General features: G+C 37.5%; 1 protein-coding gene across 1 annotated transcript in view; it reads right to left on the minus strand.

Annotated features, from left to right (window-relative positions):
* Positions 1–24,194, minus strand: part of Epg5 (ectopic P-granules autophagy protein 5) — a 1,526,775-nt gene that overhangs the window by 1,209,798 nt on the left and 292,783 nt on the right. The window contains exons 12-13 of the mRNA XM_090380318.1: positions 20,146–20,294; positions 804–952 (exon numbers count right to left, since the gene is read on the minus strand). Coding sequence (XP_090236444.1) covers positions 804–952; positions 20,146–20,294 — 298 coding nt within the window. The remainder of the gene's footprint in view (positions 1–803; positions 953–20,145; positions 20,295–24,194) is intronic.

Below are 24,194 nucleotides of genomic sequence, written 5' to 3' on the forward strand. Positions count from 1 at the left end.
CCAGAACGAAGATGTCCAGACAAGAAAACGTTTGAAGGTATCCATCGCCACCTTTGTGAACATGGGACCTTTACACCTCATGCTGCCAAGAGAGGATGACCAAGATCTACGACTCCTGAAGTAGAGGAGGAGATTTTGGATGCTGTGCATGCCACTCCTGGAATCAGCACATGCAGAATAGCAATGCAACTGGCTGTTCAACGTTCGACTGTTTGGAGAGTGTTGCGAGAACAACAACTGTTTACCTATTATACATCATTACTATCTGCAACAGATACAGGCCTTGTCACCGACAGATTACCTTGCACGAGTAATGTTCTGCCAGTGGTAAGGATACAGTTAGTGTTCTCGCAACACTCTCCAACTATTTGGAGAGTGTTGCGAATCGAAAACCACCAGATTCTGTCGGTACCTTGTGATGAAGGAAATCACCTGCAGGAGATGAGACATTCCGGTTAATAACTTGGGAACCAAGCATTTCTGGAACTATGTTGAAATAAAATATTTTTATTGTCTACATATGAGGAACTCATTCCTGAAGTTATGCCGTGTATTTTTGAGACATCCTGTATATATATTTTTTTTCATACTTCCTTACAAATGTTTACTACTCTCCACACAGCATAGTTTGTCCTTATTCTCTTCATTACCATGAAGAAAAAGAGAATTTAAAATTTAATCCATAAAAAAAAAAATTAAAAAAAAAAGAATATTACCAAATTGGGATCAAATTACTAAGGACAGCAATTTGTATCGGGATCAGTAAAAAAAAAAAAAATTTAACATCTCTATATAAAACTTACCTCAAAAATTTCTGAAGTTATTAAAGAAATGAAAAAAAGTTCTCCACTATATGACTTTGCCATATCTCCAAATACAGTAACCAAAGAGCAATGATCAGTCTGTGATAATTGTAAAAGTTTTTCATGAAAAGAATTTCTCATATCTTTATCTGTAGTTAAAAAAAATAAATAAATAAAATAATCAGTATCCAACTTTTGGTTGAGTAAGTGGTAATTAACAACTAAATGATATCATTAACTATTAAATTCTAAATAAATCCAAATTAACTATTAAATTCCAAATAAATCCAAATTAACTATTAAATTCCAAAAGTATAATCACACAACCACTGTTTGAGAGAGAGAGAGAGAGAGAGAGAGAGAGAGAGAGAGAGAGAGAGAGAGAGAGATACACTAACTATTTTTTTTCCGATTTAATAAAATGAATCAGCATTACAAAACAGGCATCACAAAAATTAACACAATCCAGTGTAATTGATATCTCCACAATGAAGGGCATCACAAAACACAAGCACAGGGAAAAAAATATGTACAAACACATTTCACATGATACTGAATAAGTAAAAGTATGACATCTTGGATAAGTAAACCTAAGTCATGCATTTTCTTCTGATTTAACTTTTTTTTTCTTTTTTTTTTTTCTTTTTATGTGAACACCAAACACGAGGTATTAGAACCTATAGTACTTAGTACCATGCTTGGGTTGGAGGTTTAGAAGACAAAAGAAGATATTTGTTAACATTGGACTTGAACTTCCGTAGACTGTAATTTTCAGGAAATACGTATGAAGGAAGGTTGTTCCAGAAAACCGCAGTTGAATGAATAAATGAGGAAGATGAAAAGTTGATTCTGTGGGTTTGAAGTTGGACAGTAAATGGATGTTGGCTGGTGGCGGCATACGTTCGGACTGTTTTGAAAGAGAGAGCGGGAATTATAGAAGCCAATTCAGAAGAACAGTGCCCATGGAAGTATCTGCAGAAGAGGCAAGCAGCAGAAACAGTACGTCTATGAGAAAGCGAGTGGAGAGATTCTGTTAGAGATGAATCATTAATTAACCTAACTGCCCTCTTCTGAATGGAATCAAGAAGCCTGAGAGAGGTTTTGGGGGCACATCCCCAGATGTGGGAACAATATTCCATGGCAGGGCGGATTTGCAATTTATACAGATTTAGCAGCTGTTTGGAAGAAAAGTAATGACGAAAGAGAAAGAGATAACCAAGTTTATTAGATGCAGAGGAAGCAATATTTGTAATGTGCTTGTGCCAAGAGAGATTAAAAGTCAGGGTAATCCCCAAAAGAGATATATCATTTTGCTTGGAAATCGGAGTGTCACTAAAGATAAGCATAGGAGCAGAAGAATCCTTTTTGCGAGATATAAGACAAAACTGAGTTTTAGAAGGGTTGAAATCAACTAAGTTGTCTTTGCCCCACTGGAGAATTACCTGAAGATCGGCATTTAAGGAATTGGTAGCAGATTTTCGAGAAGTTGAAGCTGATTGAGCAGGACGAGGTTTCTCAAAATGGAAAGTGGAATGCAATGTGCTATCATCAGCAAAACTATGGATAGGATTTCCAGTCAATGGAAGAAGGTCATTAATATACAAGAGGAAAAGAGTGGGGGAAAGAACTGAACCTTGGGGGACACCGACATTAGTGGAGAAGTTATAAGACAGAGAGCAATCTACCATCACCCTCAGTGAGCGATCCTGGAGAAAACTGGATAACCAATTACTAAAAACAGTTGGCAAACCATAAGATGGAAGCTTGTTTAGAAGGCCTTTAGGCCAATCACGATCAAAAGCCTTTGAGATGTCAAGAGCAACTACTTGTGTTTCACCGAACCTTTCCATTGAATTAGTCCATAAATGGGTAACATAAGCCAGAATATCTGCAGTGGATCGACACTGACGGAATCCATATTGGCGATTGTTGATCAGACGGAAGGTTTTTAGGTAGTTTAAGAGTTGGCGGTTAATTAATTTCTCCATTACTTTAGAAAGAGTAGGAGTAATTGCAATGGGACGACAATTGGATGGGAGGGATTTGTCACCCTTTTTAGGAACTGGCTGGATATTAGCAAATTTCCAAGCAGAAGGAAAAACATCTTTGGAATAAGAAAGTGAAAAAAGGCGGCAAAGAATAGGAGTAAGTTCAGGAGCACAGGTTTTGAGAACAAGTGGAGAAATACCATCAGGACCGGCAGCTTTCTTAGCATCAAGATTCATCAAAATCCTTCTGATATCCTTTTGACGGAAGACCACAGGAGGCATTGAATGGAGCCTGTTGGGAATGGTGGGAGGTGTTTTACCAAGATCATTAATACATGAGCTGGAAGAAAAATGGGATGCTAGCAGGCCAGCTTTATCCTTGGCTGAAGTGACAACAGAACCATCTGGTTTGGACAGAGGTGGGAGCAGAGATGGGCAAAAGTTGCGGCCAATAGCTTTGGCAAGAGACCAGAATGCTGGGCCATCATTAGGGCAAGAAGCAAGTTTTCTACTCTTAGCCTGTTCAAACTCTAGTTTGGACTGATTAATAACTGCTTTACAATTGTTGGGAGCTTTGGTGTAGGCAGAAAATGAAACTGAAGAATTAGAAACAAGCCAATTACGATATGCAACATTCTTCTCTTGATCAGCCTTAGCACATTTATTGGAAAACCAAGGTTTAGATAAAGGACAAGATTTTAAAGTGGAGTGTGGGGTAAAGGATTCCATTCCTGCAAGAATAATTTCACTGACACGATCTGAGCAAACGTTGACATCAGAAGTTTTGAAACAGTAATCCGACCAAGGAAAAGAAGAAAACAAGTCTCGCAGGTCATCCCATTTTGCATTCTTGTAATGGAGGGTTGCCTGTGCGGACGTGTCTTTCTGGCGCTCTTGGAACAGAGAACTTTTTTCCGATTTATTTTCTGCTTTATTAGTTTAAATTGACATATTAACTTATTTTCTAGAGTAGCTTTATATTCCTATTTACGGTACTTAAGTTTAAAGTAACTTAGATAGAGATTTTGTAGGTATTACTTAGTATCGGAAAGGGTATCAAATCCACGTGTTTACCGTTCGTAAATAGCCGCCATTGTTACGCGAAAATTAATCAGTAAAATTTATTAATCTTGTCGAACTTCATTGGCAACTAAATTGTACTTTTAACTATACATATAACCACTTAGGTTACGTAACATAAATAATTAGCAAAAACAAATAATTAATACATAACTTGATACGGAAGTTATATAAAGGGATTTCGTAGAAACACTCGTTACTGAAACAAATATTTCGTAGATAACACTCGTTACTGAAACAAATATTTCGTAGATTTCGTAGATAACACTCGTTACTGAAACTTAAATATATCGTTATAACTGTGTTGGGATAAAAGTTTAGGATTTAATTTTGTACTGAAATTGAAATTTTATTGAAAGTAAATCGAAATCATGACTCAAACCAGAGCAGCAAAGCAAAAGGCTCAAGCTAATGTGAATGATGTGGCTCAGGGGAGAACTGAGGGGGGCAGTTGCCCTCTGAATCACAGCCTTTTAAGATGCACTATTTGCTTGATGTTTGCGGAGCAGTCAGGTATGGGACATGATAATGCCCTGGGGGAGGTCTTTGTATGTGCGCGATGCAAGGAGTGTAAGGAAATCAGGCGACAACTCAGCATTGTTATGGGCCTATATGAGAGCTTGAAGGAAAGGGTGGATGCCCTCGAAGGATTACAAGTGAGGGGCCCATCAAGTCTCAGTTGCCCATACCAATGCCAGAGCTTGCACTTGGTCATCGCGCAAAACAGCGGCAACCCCCAAGGCAGAATGCGCTGGTCCCAAAGGAACTAGTAGTTGTTGGTGACTCTACTGTCAGGGAAACGGGAAACATGCTTTTTAAAAAGGATAGGTGGAACAGGACCAGGGTATGTCTGCCAGGGGCAAAGGTTGATGACGTCGTAGAGAGGATATCATCTTTTAAGGGCACAAAAGGTGATATAGTTGTACACGTTGGCACTAATGATATTAAGAGTAGGAGACCGGTGGAATTACTTAACAAGTACAGGTCACTGATGAAAAAAAGCCGTGAATTAGGGTTGAATTTGAAAGTGTCTGCAATTCTGCCCAGACACGATAGGAGGGAGTATATGATGAGAGCCCTGTCGATCAATTCGGCCCTGGAAAGATTGTGCAGGGCTCAAGGGGTAGAATTTTTTTCAGCCTGGTCTGTACTTGTTAACAGGAGAGACTGCTTCTACAGGAATGGGATACACTTAAATAGAAAGGGTGCAAGAATGTTTGCTGATGCTATCGAGGCAGTGTTAGGTGGGTCGGAAAACTGCTAGATTGGGGGGATACAAGGACTAATAGATTAACAGTAGCCACTGGCAGAGGAGAAAGTGATTCCTGCACTGCTTCTATTGGAATGAGCAGCAGCCTGGAAAATAAGATGCAGGATATTTCAGAGACTGCTGGGAATCATGGGGGTACAAGTAAACACATGGGTTGTGTTAGGGTGGCTAAGAGGAAGAGCAGGTGCATGTATACTTGCGTGTACACCAATGCTAGAAGTTTAGCAAATAAATTTGATGAATTTGAGGTATTGCTCAAAACATCAAAGGCAGATATTGTGGGGATTTCAGAGACGTGGTGTCACACAGATATAAGGAATGCAGAACTGGAATTTGGGGAGTACAATGTCTACAGAAAGGATAGACAGGATAGGAAGGGAGGAGGGATTATGCTATTAGTTAAGAAATACATAAAATCCAAGGAAGTGAAGCCAGTCGACATTGCTGGACAGTGCATTGTCGAGTCAGTTTGGTGTGACATAAGCAGTGGGAGATCAAAATTGAGAGTAGGAGTGTGCTATAGGCCTAATGACTCTGATGAGTATAACAAGAAACTGTACAGAGAAATAGAGTGGGCCAGTAAATCAGAGAGTCTTATAATGGGGGATTTTAATTTCCCAGATATTGACTGGAATTAGGGGGCTGGTCACTCACACACTAGCAAGGCTTTTGTGGATTTATTGGATGATTGTTTTCTACATCAGCATGTTCGGGAGACAACTAGAGGGAGTAATACTCTTGATTTGATTATCAGTAGTGATTCTTCATGCATTAAGAATCTGCAGATAAATGAACCACTAGGTGGCAGTGATCACAGTGTTCTGAAGTGGGATTTACTCAAAGAGGTAACTACCATTAGGGGTAAAGGGAAGGGGCTATTGCTTTCGTAAAGGTGATACAATGGACTGAGACAGTATTTAAATTCTATACAGTGGGATCAACTGATGATGTTACCAACGGCAAATTCAAAATGGGAAGCATTCAAAGAACTTATCTTGGAAGCTACTAGGCTTTACATACCAACTAAGAAATATTGTTCAAGGTTTAGGCCTAAATGGATGTCAGATGAACTAATGAGGCATATGGCAGAGATGAAAAATGCATGGGATACTTACAAATTAACACGTGACACAGAAGCCTATGATATATACAAGTTGATCTGTAACCAAGTTACAAAGGAGGTTAGGCAGGCGAAGGCAGATTACGAGAAATCCTTGTGAAGGGATGCGAAGAAAAACAGCAAAGAGTTCTTTACTTATGTAAACTCTAGAAGGAAAGGGTTGAATCAGATTGGTCCACTTGATATCGATGGGTCAACTGTTGATGATCCTGCTCAGGTAGCTAACAAACTAAATGAATATTTTGCATCGACATTCACACATGGAGTTATTCAGTGAGGGGAATGCCAGAGGTGTATTCAACTCCGGTAGTAAGCAAGAGAATCTTGTAATAACTGAGAGTAAAGTGGAGGAGAAATTGTTGAAGATAAACACAAGAAAGGCACCTGGGGTGGATGGGATCTATCCAGTTATATTAAAGGAGGCAGCCATAATTATGAGAGCTTCCTTGGACTCAGGGGAGGTACCCATGGACTGGAGATGTGCAAATGTGACCCCAATTCACAAAGGAGGATCAAAGGCTGACAAGTAATTATAGACCTGTGAGTTTAACTTCTGTTCCGGGAAAATTAATGAAAGCACTGGTTAAAGAAGCACTGCAGGATCATCTAGACAAGACTTCAGTTATAGCTCGGACACAGCATGGTTTTGTTAAGGGGAAGTCTTGCCTGACCAATTTGATTGGATACTACGATGCAGTCCCAAAAGAACTGGATGCAGGGAATAACTTTGATATTACATACTTGGATCTTAGAAAGGCTTTTGATACTGCTGCACATGGAAGACTGCTGCACAAATTGGAGCAGTGTGGCACTGGAGGCAAATTGCTGCTATGGATAAAGGGGTGGTTGAGGGGGAGAAGACAGAGAGTGGTAATCAATGGACACTGCTCATCGTGGACTAATGTTATTAGTGGAGTCCCTCAGGGTTCAGTATTGGGTCCTTTATTGTTTTCTGTATTTATAAATGATATTGATGATGGTATATCAAGCTTAATGTCCAAGTTTGCAGACGATACGAAGGTTGGCAGGGTTGTCAAGGACACTACTGACACTATGCTGCTGCAACAGGATCTGGAAAGGTTGAGCAGATGGGCTGAGAGGTGGCAAATGAAGTTTAACATTGACAAATGTAAAGTACTACGTATGGGAAACAGCAACCCCAGAGCAACGTATCAACTCTGTGGTACTACACTGACGGTGGTAGAGAATGAAAGGGACCTGGGGGTGGTTGTGCAGGCAGATATGAAATTCTCTGAGCAGTGCAGACGGGCTGCAAGAGTAGCTCATGGTGTATTGTCAATGATATATAGGAATTTTTCTAGCAGGGATAAGGAGGTGATTATTCCCTTGTATAAAGTAATGGTCAGGCCACACCTCGAGTACTGTATACAGGCCTGGAGGCCTCATTTCAAGAAGGATGTAGAGCTGCTGGAACGAATACAGAGATGGGCAACAAGATTAGTGAATGGAACAAAGGGGTGCTCTTACGAAGAAAGGCTTAAGTTTTGCGAATTACAGTGACTGGAGACTAGGCACCAGCGAGTTGATCTGATAGAGGTGTACAAAGCCTTGAATGGTTTGAGCATGCTCAATGCTGATGGGATTCTTCCTCTTGCTCAGAATAATCACTTGAGAGGGCATAAATTCAAATTGAGGAAAGACAGATGTAGGATAGATGTGAGGAAATTTGCCTTCAGCCAGCGGGTGGTTGGTAGGTGGAACAGACTTCCATCCCTTGTCGTAGAAGTTGATAGCCTAAATAAGTTTAAGGCTCAGCTGGACAGGTATTTCGAACGAACAGAGGGGTGAAGTGGAAGTGGTTATTTTTTATTTATTTATTTTACTTTATTTTTTTTTGGCTGATGCTGCATAAGCTTGCTTTCTTGCATCAAATGCCTCTACTAATGCTAATGCCACGAGGTTGGGAATAGCCATGAGATAAAGGTTCCATTGGAGAAAAGACAATCACCAAGTTGTGATCTGAAGTGCCTAAAGGACCTCTCACTTCGACCGTGTACTTAGAAGGGTTGTTTGTGAGAAAAAGATCAAGCGTATTGGCTGTATGATTAGGATTGTCCGGAATTCTTGTAGGTAAATGAACTATCTGTGCTAGGTCATTAGTAATTGCAAAAGTCTCAGCATCTTGACCTGCTGGGTCAGTGTGACTAGAAAACAGAAGCCAGCTGGAGTTGTTAACATTAAAATCACAAAGGAAAATTACCTCACTGTTAGTAAAGTTGGACTGGATAAAGTCAAGTTGCAAAGAGAGGAAGTCAAAGAGCTCCAAGTGATTAGTGGAGTTGGGAGAACGGTAGAGACAGCAGATGAATTTGACACAATGAGGTAGAGAGATTTTAAGCCAGAGAAGATCAAAGAGAGTAGATTCCAAATTGCCATGTCTCTGACAGAGAATATCAGAACGGACATATGCACAAGTACGACCTTTGAGGCGAAAGGAATCACACAGCGAATAATTTGGGCATCTGAGATGAACAGTAGTTGAATCAACCGATAACTGAGATTCTGTCAGAAAAAGTACTGCAAGTGGAAATGAACATCGAGATTAGAATTGAGACCACGTATATTTGTGAAATGAATTAGGAAGTGCTTTTATAATTTCATAACTAGTATATGAAATTATAAAAACCACAAGTAAATCAAGATCTTCATGATATGTCCACTACTCTTTATATACATATTTAAAAAGAAAGAAACAAGAGTCCACTTTTTCAATTTGTAATAAGGTACAAATCACAATTGGATAATAATGACACTTAAAACCAGGTTTGCATCCAGCTATGCAATTCCAAATAATAATGCAATTTACTACATCCAAGTTAAAGAGAAACAGTTTGAAATTAGCAACTAGCATGATACTGAATGGGTACATAAAAACCTTGCCTTCAGGTTGTACTGTATGTGGGCTTAAGATAGCTACTTTTCCACTAGAGGCTTTGGAGTGAGTTTCTTCATGGAATTTTTAAAAAATGAAAGTTTATATAAATGCTTTTAAATATCAATGTTTCAATTTTGAATATTAAATAGCAATGTTTCAAGGACTAATTTTTAATTTTGAACTATTCTTGTTAATTTTTACTGTCAAAAATCAATCACTTTTTTTTTTCTTTTTTTTTAATGCACCAATATGTTGTGCATCTATTATTTCTGTTACAACTGATTCAATAACAATAATACCTAGATCTCAATTCCAGAGAAGTTTGACTTTTAATTAAGCCTAAATAAATCTGGTTAAGACATGTGATTTCCTCCTCCACCACCTATTTTCAAAGTTATTTTTTGGCTGCCATCTATTATAAAGTGTTTAGTGGATGTCATTTCAATAAAAACAAACAAAAGATAACATTTAAAGCATAACTGAAATTATCTAGAAAAAAGTAAATACACATACACATGCCTATGAGCCAACATAGGCAAGATGTTAACAGATGCTGCTAAATTTAACTATTTTAAGTTGCATTATACTGCAGAAATCACAACCCAGGAAGATCATTACATATACCCATAACAGTTTATAGTAGTATCAGTGGTAAGAAATCAAGCTTATATACCATCAGCAAAAAAAAAAACTCTGCATCACATATCCATCCACTCTAATAATTTGTATAATTCTTCCTTGAATTTATTGAAATCACCTAATGCTACAACGTTGGATGGAAGTTTATGACAACAATTAACTACCTCCAGAATAAAGGTAAATGTCAACGCATCTACCCGGCTACCATCCACCGTCGATTCAAATTTATGCTGCCCTCATCTATGTGTTGTCTCACAACAAGTAAGCATGGCATCAAAATTTAACTTACCCAAACAATTCAAAGTTTTAAACTCCTCAATAAGATCTCCTTACAGCAGAGCACTATATTCCAGATTCCAGACACTTCGAATAGCAAATCTGAAGTCTTTCTTCATAAGAGTACCTTTTTTCTCCCCCCCTCATAAATCTTGTTACGCTTCTCTACACAGATTCCATGGTACACATCCTTCCTAAAATGAGACTTTAAGAGCTGCATGCAGTATATAAGATGTGGTTTAACCATTTCCTTCTACAATGGGATAGCCACCTCCAGTGGCTATCCCACTGTAGAAGTAAAAATTCAGGAATAACACTGACAAAAATCCCATGAGCTGTCCTGGCAGCACATCTGCAATGATCAGAGAATTTCATATCTGACTGAACAATTATCTCAAGGTCTTTTTCATTCTCTACTACCTTGAGTGTAATGCCACATGGCTGACAGGTTATTCAGGTATTTGTACAACTCATATGCAGCAGCTTGAATTTTTCAAAGTTAAAACTTCAATTTCCTCCTAGCCCATCTGCCTAATTTTTATTAATCTATTTACAGTAGAATTCCCAAATAACCCAGATGCCAATCTTTTCATCATCTTATATTCGGACTGATATGCCTTCAACAAAACCATAAATAAATATTGAAAACGACAATGGACCTAGCAGTGAACCTGTGGAACTCCAGTTATTAGTCCAAGAAGTGGTCTACCACACTGCTCCAATTGATGGAGCAGTCTGTTTGGTGAGAGTGTAATAGTAATAGAGGCATGTGAAGCAAGAAAGAAAGTATATCAGCTTATTTACCATCACCCGAAAAAAAAAAAAAAAAAAACCGCGCACAATTTCACACATCTATTCCTTCTAAAAGTTTGTCCAGTTCCTCCTTCAATTTATTTAAGCTATCAACTTCCACAATGACAGATGGAAGTTTTTCCCAGCAATTAACTACCCACTGGCTAAAGGCAAATTTCCGCACATCTATTCTACAACTGTCTTTCCTCAATTAGAATTTATGCCTCCTCAGTTTCCTAATCTGAGGAGGCATAAATATTTCATTTAATCATTAAATTTACATTTAATATTTGTTTAAATATCTAGCAGTCATGGTGCTTTAAACAAACATTATCATCATCATCAGCCATTTTCAATCCACTGCAGGATGAAGGCTTCTCCAGCAACTTTCCAGTTCCTTCTGTTTTGTGCAATGGGCATCCATTTACTCATGAATTTCATCGGTCCATCTTCGTTGTTGTCTACTAGGTTTTCTTCTAGCTCCTCTTGGATACCATTCTGTTATTTTCTTAGTCCATCTGTTATCATGTCTTTGAGCTATGTGTCCTGCCCAAGACCATTTTAGTTCTTCAGTTTTGATAGGAGTGTCCTTTACTTGAGTTTGCTGCCTAATCCACATGTTTCTCTCCTTACCAAACAGTCTGATTCCCAATATAATTTGTTCCATTCTTCGTTGTGGAGTTCTCAGCTTCTCTTCTATTCTTTTGGTGAGTGCCCAAGTTTCACTTCCATAATTTAAAGCAAATGTTTTATATTCATTTGCTTTCTCCATTAGCTGTGATATTACGTGAAGGTGATCCATAGTTGAGAATCCTGTCCTAAAACCACTTGCTTGCTCTTTCGGTTGATTCTCATCAAGTATTCTTTCTAATCTGTTAGTAATGACCCTTGTGAACAAGCTTTAGATGTCGGATAACAAGCTAACTGGTCTATAATTTCCAATTTCTGATTTATCCCCTTTCTTATGCAGCAAAACTATGATTGCATTATACCATTCCTTAGGTGTCACACCTTTTCTAATGCATTTTGTGAAGAGACTCGCCAGTTTTGTTGTCAGGTCTCTTCCTCCCAATTTTAACAACTCTACAGTAACTTCATCTTCCTCCAGGGCTTTCTGATTCTCCATTTTCTTCAAAGCATGTTCTACCTCATCAGGATGGATATCGGGGATGTTGTATGTGTTACTAATTTGCGATCCATCTTCCCCACTGCTGGCAACATTCCCTCGCTCCTTGTATAATTCTCTATAGTAGTCTTCTGCTATTTGAATTATGCCTTCTCTGCTATTTATAAGTACACCATCGCTATTCTTCAGTTTCAGTATCATTTGTCTTTCTGTATTACTGCTCATGGCTTCTGAGTCCCTTTCTATAACTTTGCATAACTCAATATATTCAATTTTCTCCTTGTCAGTGTTTATCTTGATCTTCATTTGTCATCTTCGGTTCATCGTGACAAATGTTTCTTGAATAATTTTTCTTCTTTGGATTTCTTTTTACCTATAGGTTTCTTGGGCTTTATCACTTTCATAAAGTTGTAATAGGCACCGGCGAGGTGATCTGATAGAGTTGTTTGAGCATGCTCAATGCTGATGGGATTCTTCCTCTTGCTCAGAATAATCACCTGAGAGGGCATAAAAAATTCAGATTGAGGAAAGACAGAAGTAGGATAGATTTGCAGAAATTTGCCTTTAGCCAGCAAAATAAATTTAAGGCTCAGCTGGACAGGTGTATTTCGAACGAACGGAGGTGTGATATGGAAGTGGTTTTTTTTTTTTTTTTTTTTTTTTGGCTGATGCTGCACAAGCTTGCTTTCTTGCATCATATGCCTCTACTAATGCTAATATTCCTCATTGATATCTTAGTTCTGAGCAGTCTGCAGAAGCTCAAACCTGTTCTTAAGTTCCAGTACATGTGTATAATTTTGAGTCAGAAGTGTACTGCTGAATTATTATTATGTGACCTCTGTTGTCCAGCAAAACAGATAATCCGGCAGGGATTTAGAACCGAGGGTAGTGAGAAAATCTTTGATGTGCCAGTATATACAGGGTGCCCATCAAGTCCTTGTGCACTTCAAAACTGCAGTAACTTGGGTTCTATAAGAGAATAAAACAATCTGCTAAATGCAATGGAAAAGTAATTTATTCTATTTTTTTACATACAAAAATAATTACTTAATTTACTCTAAACTTTTATTTATTTATTATTTTTTTAAATTTCTTTAGATAATCTACCCTAGAAAAGGTGGCTTCAAAAGAAGGGAGTTGACTGTGTCTTCCGACTAGCATAGCATAAGTCCATAAGTGGGTAGAAGAAAATTAACAACACAGTACATATAGGAAGCGCCGCATAGAATTTCGCTTTCAAACTGGATGAAGTTGAAAAAGACTGGTCCCATTAACAATAAGCCATGAACTGGAAGGCTCAGATTAAATGAGGAGACTGTGGAATCTGTCAAGGAAGCCTTTCAGTAAAACCTACAAAAATCACAAAAAATGATGATTCCTAGAATTATTTTCCTAAAGCAACAGTGCACAAGTGATCTTAAAAAAATTCAAGTGCATTAAATGCTGCTGGAAGTATATTGCCATGAAAGATTAGCTTTCTGTTGTAAGTTTAATGAAAACACTGAAAATGGCATTTATCTCTTTAAAATCTGATTTGATTTTCTAGTGATGAAGCAACAATATCCTTCCCCAGAATAATCACCAAAACTAGTACAATGAGAGAGATAGCCCCAAGTCCCCAGTGTCCTTTAAATGGGACAGGGGTGCTAAGAATTCCTGGGTGGCAAAAATTTTCATTATGAAAAATAGGAACATGGAACGTTAGAACCTTATATAAAGATGGGAAACTGGCAAATGTGGCTAGGTCTGCAACTGGACTGGCAGATCAGCTGAGGTTGTTTTTCATCTTGCACAAGACAGAGAGAAGTACAGCATGGTGATTGCCAACCTCCAATAGGAGATGGCATCAAAACAAGAAGCAACATTTCACATTAGAAGCAAGGTTAATTGCCATGACTGCTGTATTTGTGGAGGGGGGGGGACCATAAGAAGTCTGAGAACATGATTTCAATAAAGTCAATGTCTGGTATGCCCTGGGGAAAAATAATTACATACTTGGTTCTTTCTTTTTTGAATAAATGGTGGTTAATGAATAGTTATCATGCATCGGGCGGTACTAAGGGATTTTTTTATTTTTTTTTATTCTTTTATTTCCAAACTAAGACAATTAAGTAGTGAAGCTAATATGGTTTTTCACTAAGACACAGCACCCTGCCATTTCAGATGAATCAGGAGAGGTGGGCCAATTACTTGGACAGCTCACATGATTTGGAGATCTGCAGGGTCTACTATTTGAAAGCAGAGGAATCAAGTGTTTCAGAGGACTGCATTCAAGCAATGAGTCTCAATTAGCCACAAACTACCAATCTGTCGATGGCAATTAAAATCCCTAGGTTACTTACCAGAATAATAGACATTAGGATAACTGCAACTATGAAACTTCTTACCAGCATTCCTGAGGTTCCCCAGTCTTGTGCCACAACAAATACTGAATGCATCTGATAAATAAGTTCATTCTGATTCAGATGTCTGGTTTAACAGCAATGTTTTCAACTTGTAAGATTTATCACACCAAACAAGTGTCATCCTGCAAAATAAAATGTACAGCCTTTCAGCAAAGTGGGGATAAAGAGAGAGAGAGAGAGACACTATAAGGGACGATACTGTCTTTCAGTGAGTCTATTAATCTTCAACACATATAAAGTGACCATCTTTAAAATAGGTAAAGAAGCAGAGGGCAGTGGCAAATAATGAATAGGTCAAATGAATAAGGTGGAAAATTGCAAATTGCTCATATGGACATAATCAAGTTGCATCAAAAGAAGTTTCACTGATGTTTAATATTTATAATATAAGAGAGATTTATCATTTTATATTAAATTTGTTCTCTAAGCTAAAAGTTACATTTTTGTTATTAGCATTAGCAAAGGCACATGATGTAAGAAAGCAAGCTTATATAGAATAAGCCAAAAAAAAAAAAACACTTATTTCACCCATCCATTCACTCACTCGAAATGTTTGTCAAGTTCTGCCTTGAATCTATTTAAGCTATCAACTTCTACAATGACAGATGGAAGGGTGTTCCAGCAAATCAACCACCCACTGGCTAAAGGCAAACTTCCGCACATCTATCCTACAACTGTCTTTCCTCGATTTGAATTTATGCCATCTCAGGCAATTATTCTGAGCAAGAGGAAAAATCCCATCTGCATTGAGCATGCTCAAACCATTCAAGACTTTATGCACCTCAATCAGATCACCTCGCAGGTGCCTAGTCTCCAGACACTGCAATTAGCAAAACTTTTTTCGCCTTACTTCGTAAGAGCAACCCTTTGTTCCATTCACTAATCTTGTTGCCCTTCTCTGTACTCATTCCAACAGCTCTACATCCTTCTTAAAATGGGGCCTCCAGACCTGTATAAAGTACTCAAGGTGTGGCCTGACCATTGCCTTATACAAGGGGATAATCACCTCCTTATCCTTGCTAGAAAAATTCCTGTATATCATTGACAAGACACCATGAGCTACTCTTGCAGACTGACTGCACTGCTCAGAAAACTTCATATCTGCCTGCACAATTGCCCCCAGGTCCTTTTCATTCTCTACCATTGTCAGTGTGGTACCACAGAGTTATTCTGAGATTACTGCTTCCCATACATAGTACTTTACATTTGTCAATGTTAAACTTCATTTGCCACCTCTCAGGCCATCTGCTCAACTTTTCTATATCCTGTTACAGCAGTGTACTGTCATTAGTGTCATTAACAACTCTGCCAAACTTTGTACCATCTGCAAACTTGAACATTAAGCCTGATATACCATCATCAATATCATTTATAAATACAAAAAACAACAATGAACCCAACACTGAACCTCAGTGTTCAGTGTTGGGTCCATTGTTAACCCCACTAATAATATCAGTCCACGAAGAGCAGTGTCCATTGATTACCACTCTCTGTCTTCTACCACTCAAATATCCCTTTATCCATAGCAGCGATTTGCCTCCAATGTCACACTGCTCCAATTTTTGCAGCAATCTTCCATGTGCAACAGAATCAAAGGCCTTTCTAAGATCCAAATATATGATATCAAAGTTACTCTTTGGTTCCAGTTACTTTGTGACTACATCATAGTATCCAATCAAATTTGTCAGACAAGACTTCCCCTTAACAAACCCATGCTGTGTCCAAGCTATAACTGTGTGTGTGTGTGTGTGTGTGTGTGTGTGTGTGTGTGTGTGTGTGTGTGTGTGTGTGTGTGTGTGTGTGTGTGTGTGTGTGGAGATCCTGCAATGTTTCTTTAACCAGTGCCTCAATTAATTTCCCTGGAACAGAACTTAAACTAACAGGTCTGTAATTACCTGTGTCCCTTTGATCCTCCTTTGTGGATTGGGGTCACATTTGCACATCTCCAGTCCATGGGTACCTCCCCTGAGTCCAGGGAAGTAATTATGGCTAAGGGTTTGCTTACTTCCTTTGCCGCCTCTTTAATATAACTGGATAGATTCCATCCACCCCGGGTGCCTTTCTTATGTTTATCTTCAACAATTTCTCCTCCACTTTACTCTCAGTTATTACAAGATTATCTAGCTTACTGCCAGAGTAAGCTAGATCAACTCTGGCAGTAAGCTAGATAATCTTATAATAACTGAGAATACACCTCTGGAATTCCCCTCACTGAATAGCTCCTCATGTGTGAATGTAGATGCAAAATATTCATTTAGCTACCTGAGCAGGATCATCAACAGTTGAACCATCGATATCAAGTGGCCCAATCTGATTCATACCCTTCCTTCTAGAGTTTACATAAATAAAGAACTCTTTGCTATTTTTTTTTTGCATCCTTTGCCAAAGATTTTTCATAATCTGATTTTGCCTGCCTAACCTTCTTTGTAACTTGGTTACAGACCAGCTTATATCTATCATAGGCTTCTGTGTCACATGTTAATTTATATGTATCCCATGCATTTTTCTTCTCTATCACATGTCTAATTAGTTCATCTGATATACATTTAGGCCTAAATCTCGAACAATATTTCTTTGTTGGTATGAAAAGCCAACAAAGTAGTAGCTTCCAAGATTAATTCTTTGAATGCTTCCCATTTTGAATTTGCTGTTGGTAACATCATCAGTTGGTCCCACCAGATAGAATTTAAATACTGTCTCAGACCACGATAGTTGGTCTGAGAAAAAAGCAAAAACCCTTCCCTTTACCCTTGGTAGTTACCTCTTTGAGTAAATCCCACTTCAACACACTGTGATCACTGCCACCTAGTGGATCCTTTATCTTCAGATTCTTGATGCATGAAGAATCACTACTGATAATCAGATCAAGAGTATTACTCCCTCTAGTCGCCTCCCAAACATGCTGCTGTAGAAAACAATGATCCAATAAATCCACAAAAGCCTTGCTAGTGTGAGAGTGACCAACCCACAAATTCCAGTCAATATCTGGGAAATTAAAATCCCCCATTATAAGACACTTTAATTTACTGGCCCACTCTTATTTCTCTGCACAATTGCTCATTATACTCATCAGATTCATTAGACCTAGAACACACACCTACTCTCATTTTTCCTTTCCCAGTGCTTATGTCACACCAAACAGACTCAACATTGCATTGTCCACTCACATCATTTGGATGCACATCCTTAGATTTTATGTATTTCTTAATTAAGAGCATAACCCCTCCTTCCTTCCTGTCCTGTCTATCCTTTCTGTACACATTGTTCTCCCCAAATTCCAGTTCTGCACTGCTTATGTCTGTGTGGCACCATGTCTCTGATATCCCAACAATATCTGCCTTTGATGTTTTGACTAGCACTTCAAGCTCATAGAATTTATTAACTATACTCCTAGCATTGGTATACATGCAAGTATACATGGACCTGTTTCTACTCTTAGTTAACACAGCCCATGTATTTATTTGTTCCAATATGACTCTCAGCAGTCCTGGAAATTCCCATTGCCATGCTTTCCAGGTTGCTGCTCAATTGCATTTCAATAGAAGCAGTGTAAGAATCACTTTTACCTCTGTCAGCGGTTACTGTTAATCTATTAGTCCATGTATCCCCTCAAGCTAGCAGTTTTCCAAACCGCCTAACTCTGCCTCGATAGCATCAGCAAATATTCTTGCATAGAAGCAGTCTCTGCTGTTAACAAGCACAGACCAGGATGAGAAAAATTCTACTCCTTGAGCCTTGCACAATCTCTCCACGGCTCTCATCATATACTCCCTCTTATCGTGTCTGGGGGGGGGGAATTGCAGACACTTTCAAATTCAACCCTAACCCATGGCTGTTTTTCAGCATTGTATTGTACTTGTTAAGTAATTCTGCCAGTCTCCTACTCTTAATATCATTAGTGCCACCGCGTACAACAATATTACCCTTTGTGCCCTTAAAGAATGATATCTGCCCTACAACATCATCAACCTTTGCCCCTGGCAGACATACCCTGGTCCTATTCCATCTATCCTTTTTGCACAATATGTTCCCCGTTTCCCTGACAATAGAGTCACCTACAACAACTAGTTCCTTTGCGACCAGTGCATTCTGCCTTAGGGATTGCCGCTGTGTTGCGTGATGTTCAAGTGCAAGCTCTGGCATTGATGTGGGCAGCTGAGAGCTTGATGGGCCCTCAATATAGATCCTTCGAGGGCATCCACCCTGTCCTTCAAGCTCTCATATAAGCCCATAACAATGCTGAGTTGCGCTTGATTTCCTCACACTCCTTACATCGCGCGCGCACACACAAAGACATTTCCCTTGGTAATATCATGTCCCATTCCTGATTGCTCCACAAACATCAAACAAGCAGTGCATTTCAATAGACTGCGATTCAGATGACAACCGTCCCCCCCCCCCCCTCAGTTCTCCCCTGAGCCACAGCACTTTCACTAGTTTGAGCCTATTGCTTTGCTGCTCTGGTCTGAGTCATGATTTCTATTCAAGTTCAATAAAATTCCAATACAAAATATAACCCTAAACCTATATCCCAATGCAGTTATACCACTATTTTTATGTATGTTGGTATCGAATATTATTTCCGAGTTACATTATATGACTTTCTTATCCCCTGTCAACTTATATGTATTAATTTATGATGATACATTTGTAATAACTAGGTCACTATATTTATTTAGTTAAAAAAGTACAATTCAATTGATAATGAAATTTAATAAGATTAATAAATTTTACTGATTAATTGATACCACTATACTTGCTATCTAGTTTTCCGTTAAACCTTACACTATCTAGTTTTTCGTTAAACCTTACATTAGCACACGTTGTATCGTATAACAATGGCGGCAAGTTACGAAGAGTTAATCTACGGACACGAGGTATTGTTTACTTTCCAAATCGCGCTATCTAAATTCAAAACAAACCACGGTGCTTGACCAGGTCTATAAGCTACTTATAGAAAATAATTTAATCAAACAATTAAGTCAATAAAGCGGCTAAGTATAATTAAAAACTTTTCGTTCGTGGGAGCTGCAAAACCTGTCCACACGTGGATACTTACCGATACCAAGTAATCACCTACAAAATCTCTATCTAAATTCAATTTTAACTAAAGTATTGTTACTAGGAATATAAAGCAACTCTAAAAAATAAATTAATATACCAATTTAAGTCAATAAAAAAGCAAAAACTTCTTATTTGCTGGTGCCGTAAAAACTTCACCTGTTCACATGTACTCTCGCACCCACTCTTATGAAGGATTTTATTTTAATACCTTTATTAAACCATCGTTGAAATAATGTCTTTTATTTGATTCTTTTTTTGGTTATGCTTTTGTCAACTGAAAGCATAGATTGGCTAATATGTAAATATTATTGATTTCGGGAAAAGAAATTTTATAACCCCATTAACATTTATAATTTAAATGCCCACTTATGCAATCACAGTATTTCTGCCCTTTATACCCAGGTTTCAGTAAAACCCATTCAAATGACTGGAAGAGTTTTCCAGAAATTTGAACATCAAATTACTAGAAAGAATATCACTCCATATCAACAAAGTGCACATAAAAAATTTTCGTTACCAGTGAATTTTTCTCAAAAGCATCATTTAATAAAAATACTTATTATTAAATTAAAAAGCACGAAAGTATAAGATATAATATGGTCACAATAAAATTTAGTGTAGTGTACCAAGAACAGGTGTACAATTTGTTTTTTCTGCTAGGTTGTAAGATATCATATAAGCTATACCTTTCATTTTCATTTCCATTTCATCAAGGTTTAAGTTTTCATCTATGCTCTCGCAATCTGGAAAATGGAAAAGCCAAAATATCTTCATCATCATTTCAGATGACACACTACTGTATGGGAGGCTACACAAATACATCCAACTACCTAATCTGGAAAAAAAAGTAATTATATTAAAATTCAGATATATATACTCAATGTATTTCCAAGGACTGAAACCTACAAGGCCAATATTCTCATAAGTAATTTCCAGACATGATAAAAATATAACACCAGCATGCACATTGGTGGGTTTTTTCTCACCATTACTATGCTTTATTAAAGGCATGAAATAATGAAAAATTCTTTCAGGCCACCTGTATTTTCAATCTACTATGAAAACAACTGTGAAAAAAAAACATTTTTTATATTGAAAACGTATCTTTTTTAATTGTATTTTGAAGATCCACACCTATTGTATTTTGAAGAGCCACACATGATTTGTACATTATAACTTTTTTTTCCCCATTAATGTGCACTCATGTAAATAATCTTAGCTGATGGTGAAAAAAATTTGGGAAGGGGGAGGAAACCCACTTGCTTCAACCATTGCATAATGTAAATAAATGTAAAGAAAATTTTGAACCAAGTGAAGCATCGTGGGACACCATGATCACACGTAGAGCCAACATGCAAGTTTTGGAATACTTGATAATTACAGTAAACCCTCAATTTAACAGACCCTGATATAACAGATTTTGGATTCAATGGACTGGACAAATAATAATACAGTAATGTACATATTATCTTGACCATATCTCGACCATATTATTTTTTTTAGGTTATACAAAACTTCAGGGTTATTATTAATTAAAAATTAATAATAAATACCTATTTCCATTATAGTTTTGATAATTACCTACTTTTATTTTTAAAATCAAATTCAGGAAATTGTTTTTTATTCTTTCTGAAAATGGGTTCAAATAACTGTTTTCCCAGATTACAGATAACAGATAAGAGGAAGTGGTGACTTGTGAGCTGAAGTGGTGACTTGTGAGCTCGGGACCCTAAACTGCAGGTCTACCAACTTGCTTTGTTTCGGTCTCAGTCTGCCTCAAGCTATCGTGTGGTCAGGTTGTATACAGAGTGTTTCTGTGATTTCTGAATTGTGACTTTATTTATTAAATAAAGTTGCAATTCTTTCAATTTAAAATAGCATCAAGTGATAAAGGAGTTAAAAGAAAGTGTGTAAACTTAAATGTGGCATAGAAATTAGAACTAATTGAGAATTTAGAACAAGGCATCTCAGTAACATGTGTTTTTGAAATTTACAACATAAAAAAAACAAACTGTTTCTGATATCCGTAAATCAAAGGCCAAATTGCAACATAATTTTATATTGTACAGTACTGTAGATTGTATTAAAGCTTTTTTTTTTTTTACATTAAGAACAATAAAAAATCCCCCCCCCCCCAGGTTACATTCGATTTAACAGACTTTCGGCATTAACGGACACCCCTTCTCCCCTATACATCAGTTTACATACTGTATATGTAAAAAGAGGATTAACAAAGCCTAAAAGAAATACATTTTTTTATGACCAAACTTCTTCAATAACAAAACAATTAATTATATAGATCAAAAATTAAAACAATAACGAAGAAGTACTAAATTTGCAGTGACGTAATTTTAACAAATATTCTTACATTGAAATTTAAGTCACTTCAGTGAACTTTTACACCATTGTACCCAGCAGAGGGTTAATTTTTGGTACAGTTTTATTTAGTCACAGTTGCTCACATCTAGCTAGTAACAAAAAGTAAGCTTTTTCAAAATATTACAGGCATAAACTTTGAAACTAATAAGAGAGAAATAATGGCCTTGTATTTGCTTAATTTTATTATATTACATAGTATCATGATTTGGAGAAACAAAACTGGTTGTTTGTTTGTTTGTTTGTTTGTTTCGGGATTTATTAGGCGTATCGGTATCCACAGTGCACCATACATATGGTAAACATATATGCTATTTCTTCTCAAATAGAGATAATTGTAAAAAATAGTACTAGAAAGTTAGTTTTTAATCAACTAAAGCAAGTGGTATACTTTAATTGTTTTGAGAAAGGTAAAAATGCTTGAAACATTTGTTTTATTATTCAAAAGTGAAGTAAGTGTAAGAGGATCTGTTGTTGTGGCTGAAGTGTAAAGATTCTGGCGTTCTCTTGTATATTTTGTACATTCAATAAGAATATGTTTCACTGAAAGTACAGTGTTACAGTGATTACATTGAAGGGTATCCCCCCTCTTAAAAGATAACCATGAGTGATATTTGTGTGACCAATTTGCAGACGAGCCAATATTACCTCCTGTTGTCAGATTGAACTGAAGCTGGAAGGCCATTGCTCAAGGTTTGACTTGATACTTCAAAGCTTATCGTTAGATTGATTTTTCCACAATAACTGCCATTGACACATGCATTTTTTCTGGATTATTGGTCTACAGTCTTGATGAGGTACTTTCCACTTGTTGACGGGTGGTAGGTGAGCCGATTTTGCAGCATTGTCCGCTAGTCATTTCCAGGAATTGCCATATGTCCTGTGACCAGGCAGAAGTATATGTTTTTCCCAAGTACTGATAAGGTATATACCTTATCAGAACTTATATGATAAGGTAGTTTGGGTGTTCTGGCATAGATCTAATTTTATATGCATAGCGTAGTATCAGCTGTTGTCATGTGATTGAGAGAGGGGGGGTTCATGTGCTTCAGCATATAAACATGTATTGGACATGTACGATATGCTCCTAAGGCAATGCATATTCCACTATGACAGATAGGATCAAGCCAGCGAAGGACACGAGGTCTTGCTATGCTGTATACTGGTGCTCTGTAGTCAAGCTTCGATCTTATTAAGGCGCTGTATAACTGTAATAAAGTAAGGCAATCAGCTTCCCACTTAGTTGCTGAGAGAACCCGGATGATATTTAGTTTTTGTTGACAGGATGTTCTTAGTCCTTTGATATGCTCTAGGAAGGCGAATTTATAATCTAAGGTGATTCCTAAGAACCACATGCTGGGATGAACTGCTTTTGGAAGGCGATTCAGTTGTAGTTTCTGATTGGAGTGAAGTTTATGATGGCAGCAAAAATGGATGCACAGTGTTTTTTTGCAGACAAAGTTGAAATCCATTAGTTTGCATCCATGAACAGCTCTTAGTTATTGCCCCTCGCAACTGTCTCTCAACAGTATTCATGTTTTTTGCATGGCACCAAATACCAAGGTCATCTACAAACAGTGCTTTAAAATAGTGGAAGTTGTTCAGCAATGGTGTTTATTGCAATTATAAAAAGTGAAGCACTGAGTACAGAGCCCTGAGAAACTCCTCCTTCTTGTGAAAATACCTGGGACAGTGAAGTTTTATTTAAATTGAACCTGGAATGTGCACTCGTATAGGAAGTTTTGTATGAAAATCAGGAGGTGACCCCGAAGTCCAAGGCGATATAATTCAAGGTGTATTCCATACTTCCACGTGAAGTCAGCTTTACTGATATTAAAGCAGACCAATACATGGCGTTCCGAACTAAGGAATGCACTCCGAATGGAATTCGCTAGTCTTACTAATATATCTAGTGTTGATCTGTTTTGTCGAGCACCGAATTGTGCAGAATGCAGAAGATCGAAATTTTAAAGGTACCAGATCAGTCAATGGTTCACCATCTTTTCAAGAATTTTGCAAATGCAACTGGTCAAGGCAATAAGTCTATAATATGTGGGATTTGTTGGGTCTTTACCTGGTTTAGGGAAGGCAAGGATTGTAGCATGATGCCATTGTTTAGGAAATTTATATTCCACATAGTTCCTTTATCATCAAATAATGAATATTATCTGTTCCTACAGCAGTCTGTCTAGATGTTGACAAGGTTCTATGCAGTTCATGGATTGTAAAAAGTAAGTTGTATTGTTCTTCTCTTTTTGTTTTTCTGAATTTGTTTTGAATCTTCTGACGGTCGGTATATAATTTTCTGTTGCTGATGTTTTGGCAAAGGTATTGTATATTGGCAATTTCAGCAGGATCA

This window comes from Mastigoproctus giganteus, chromosome 8 (genome assembly GCF_048544385.1).
Source record: "Mastigoproctus giganteus isolate SK-2022 chromosome 8, ASM4854438v1, whole genome shotgun sequence".
Classification (NCBI taxonomy): Eukaryota; Metazoa; Arthropoda; class Arachnida; order Uropygi; family Thelyphonidae; genus Mastigoproctus; species Mastigoproctus giganteus.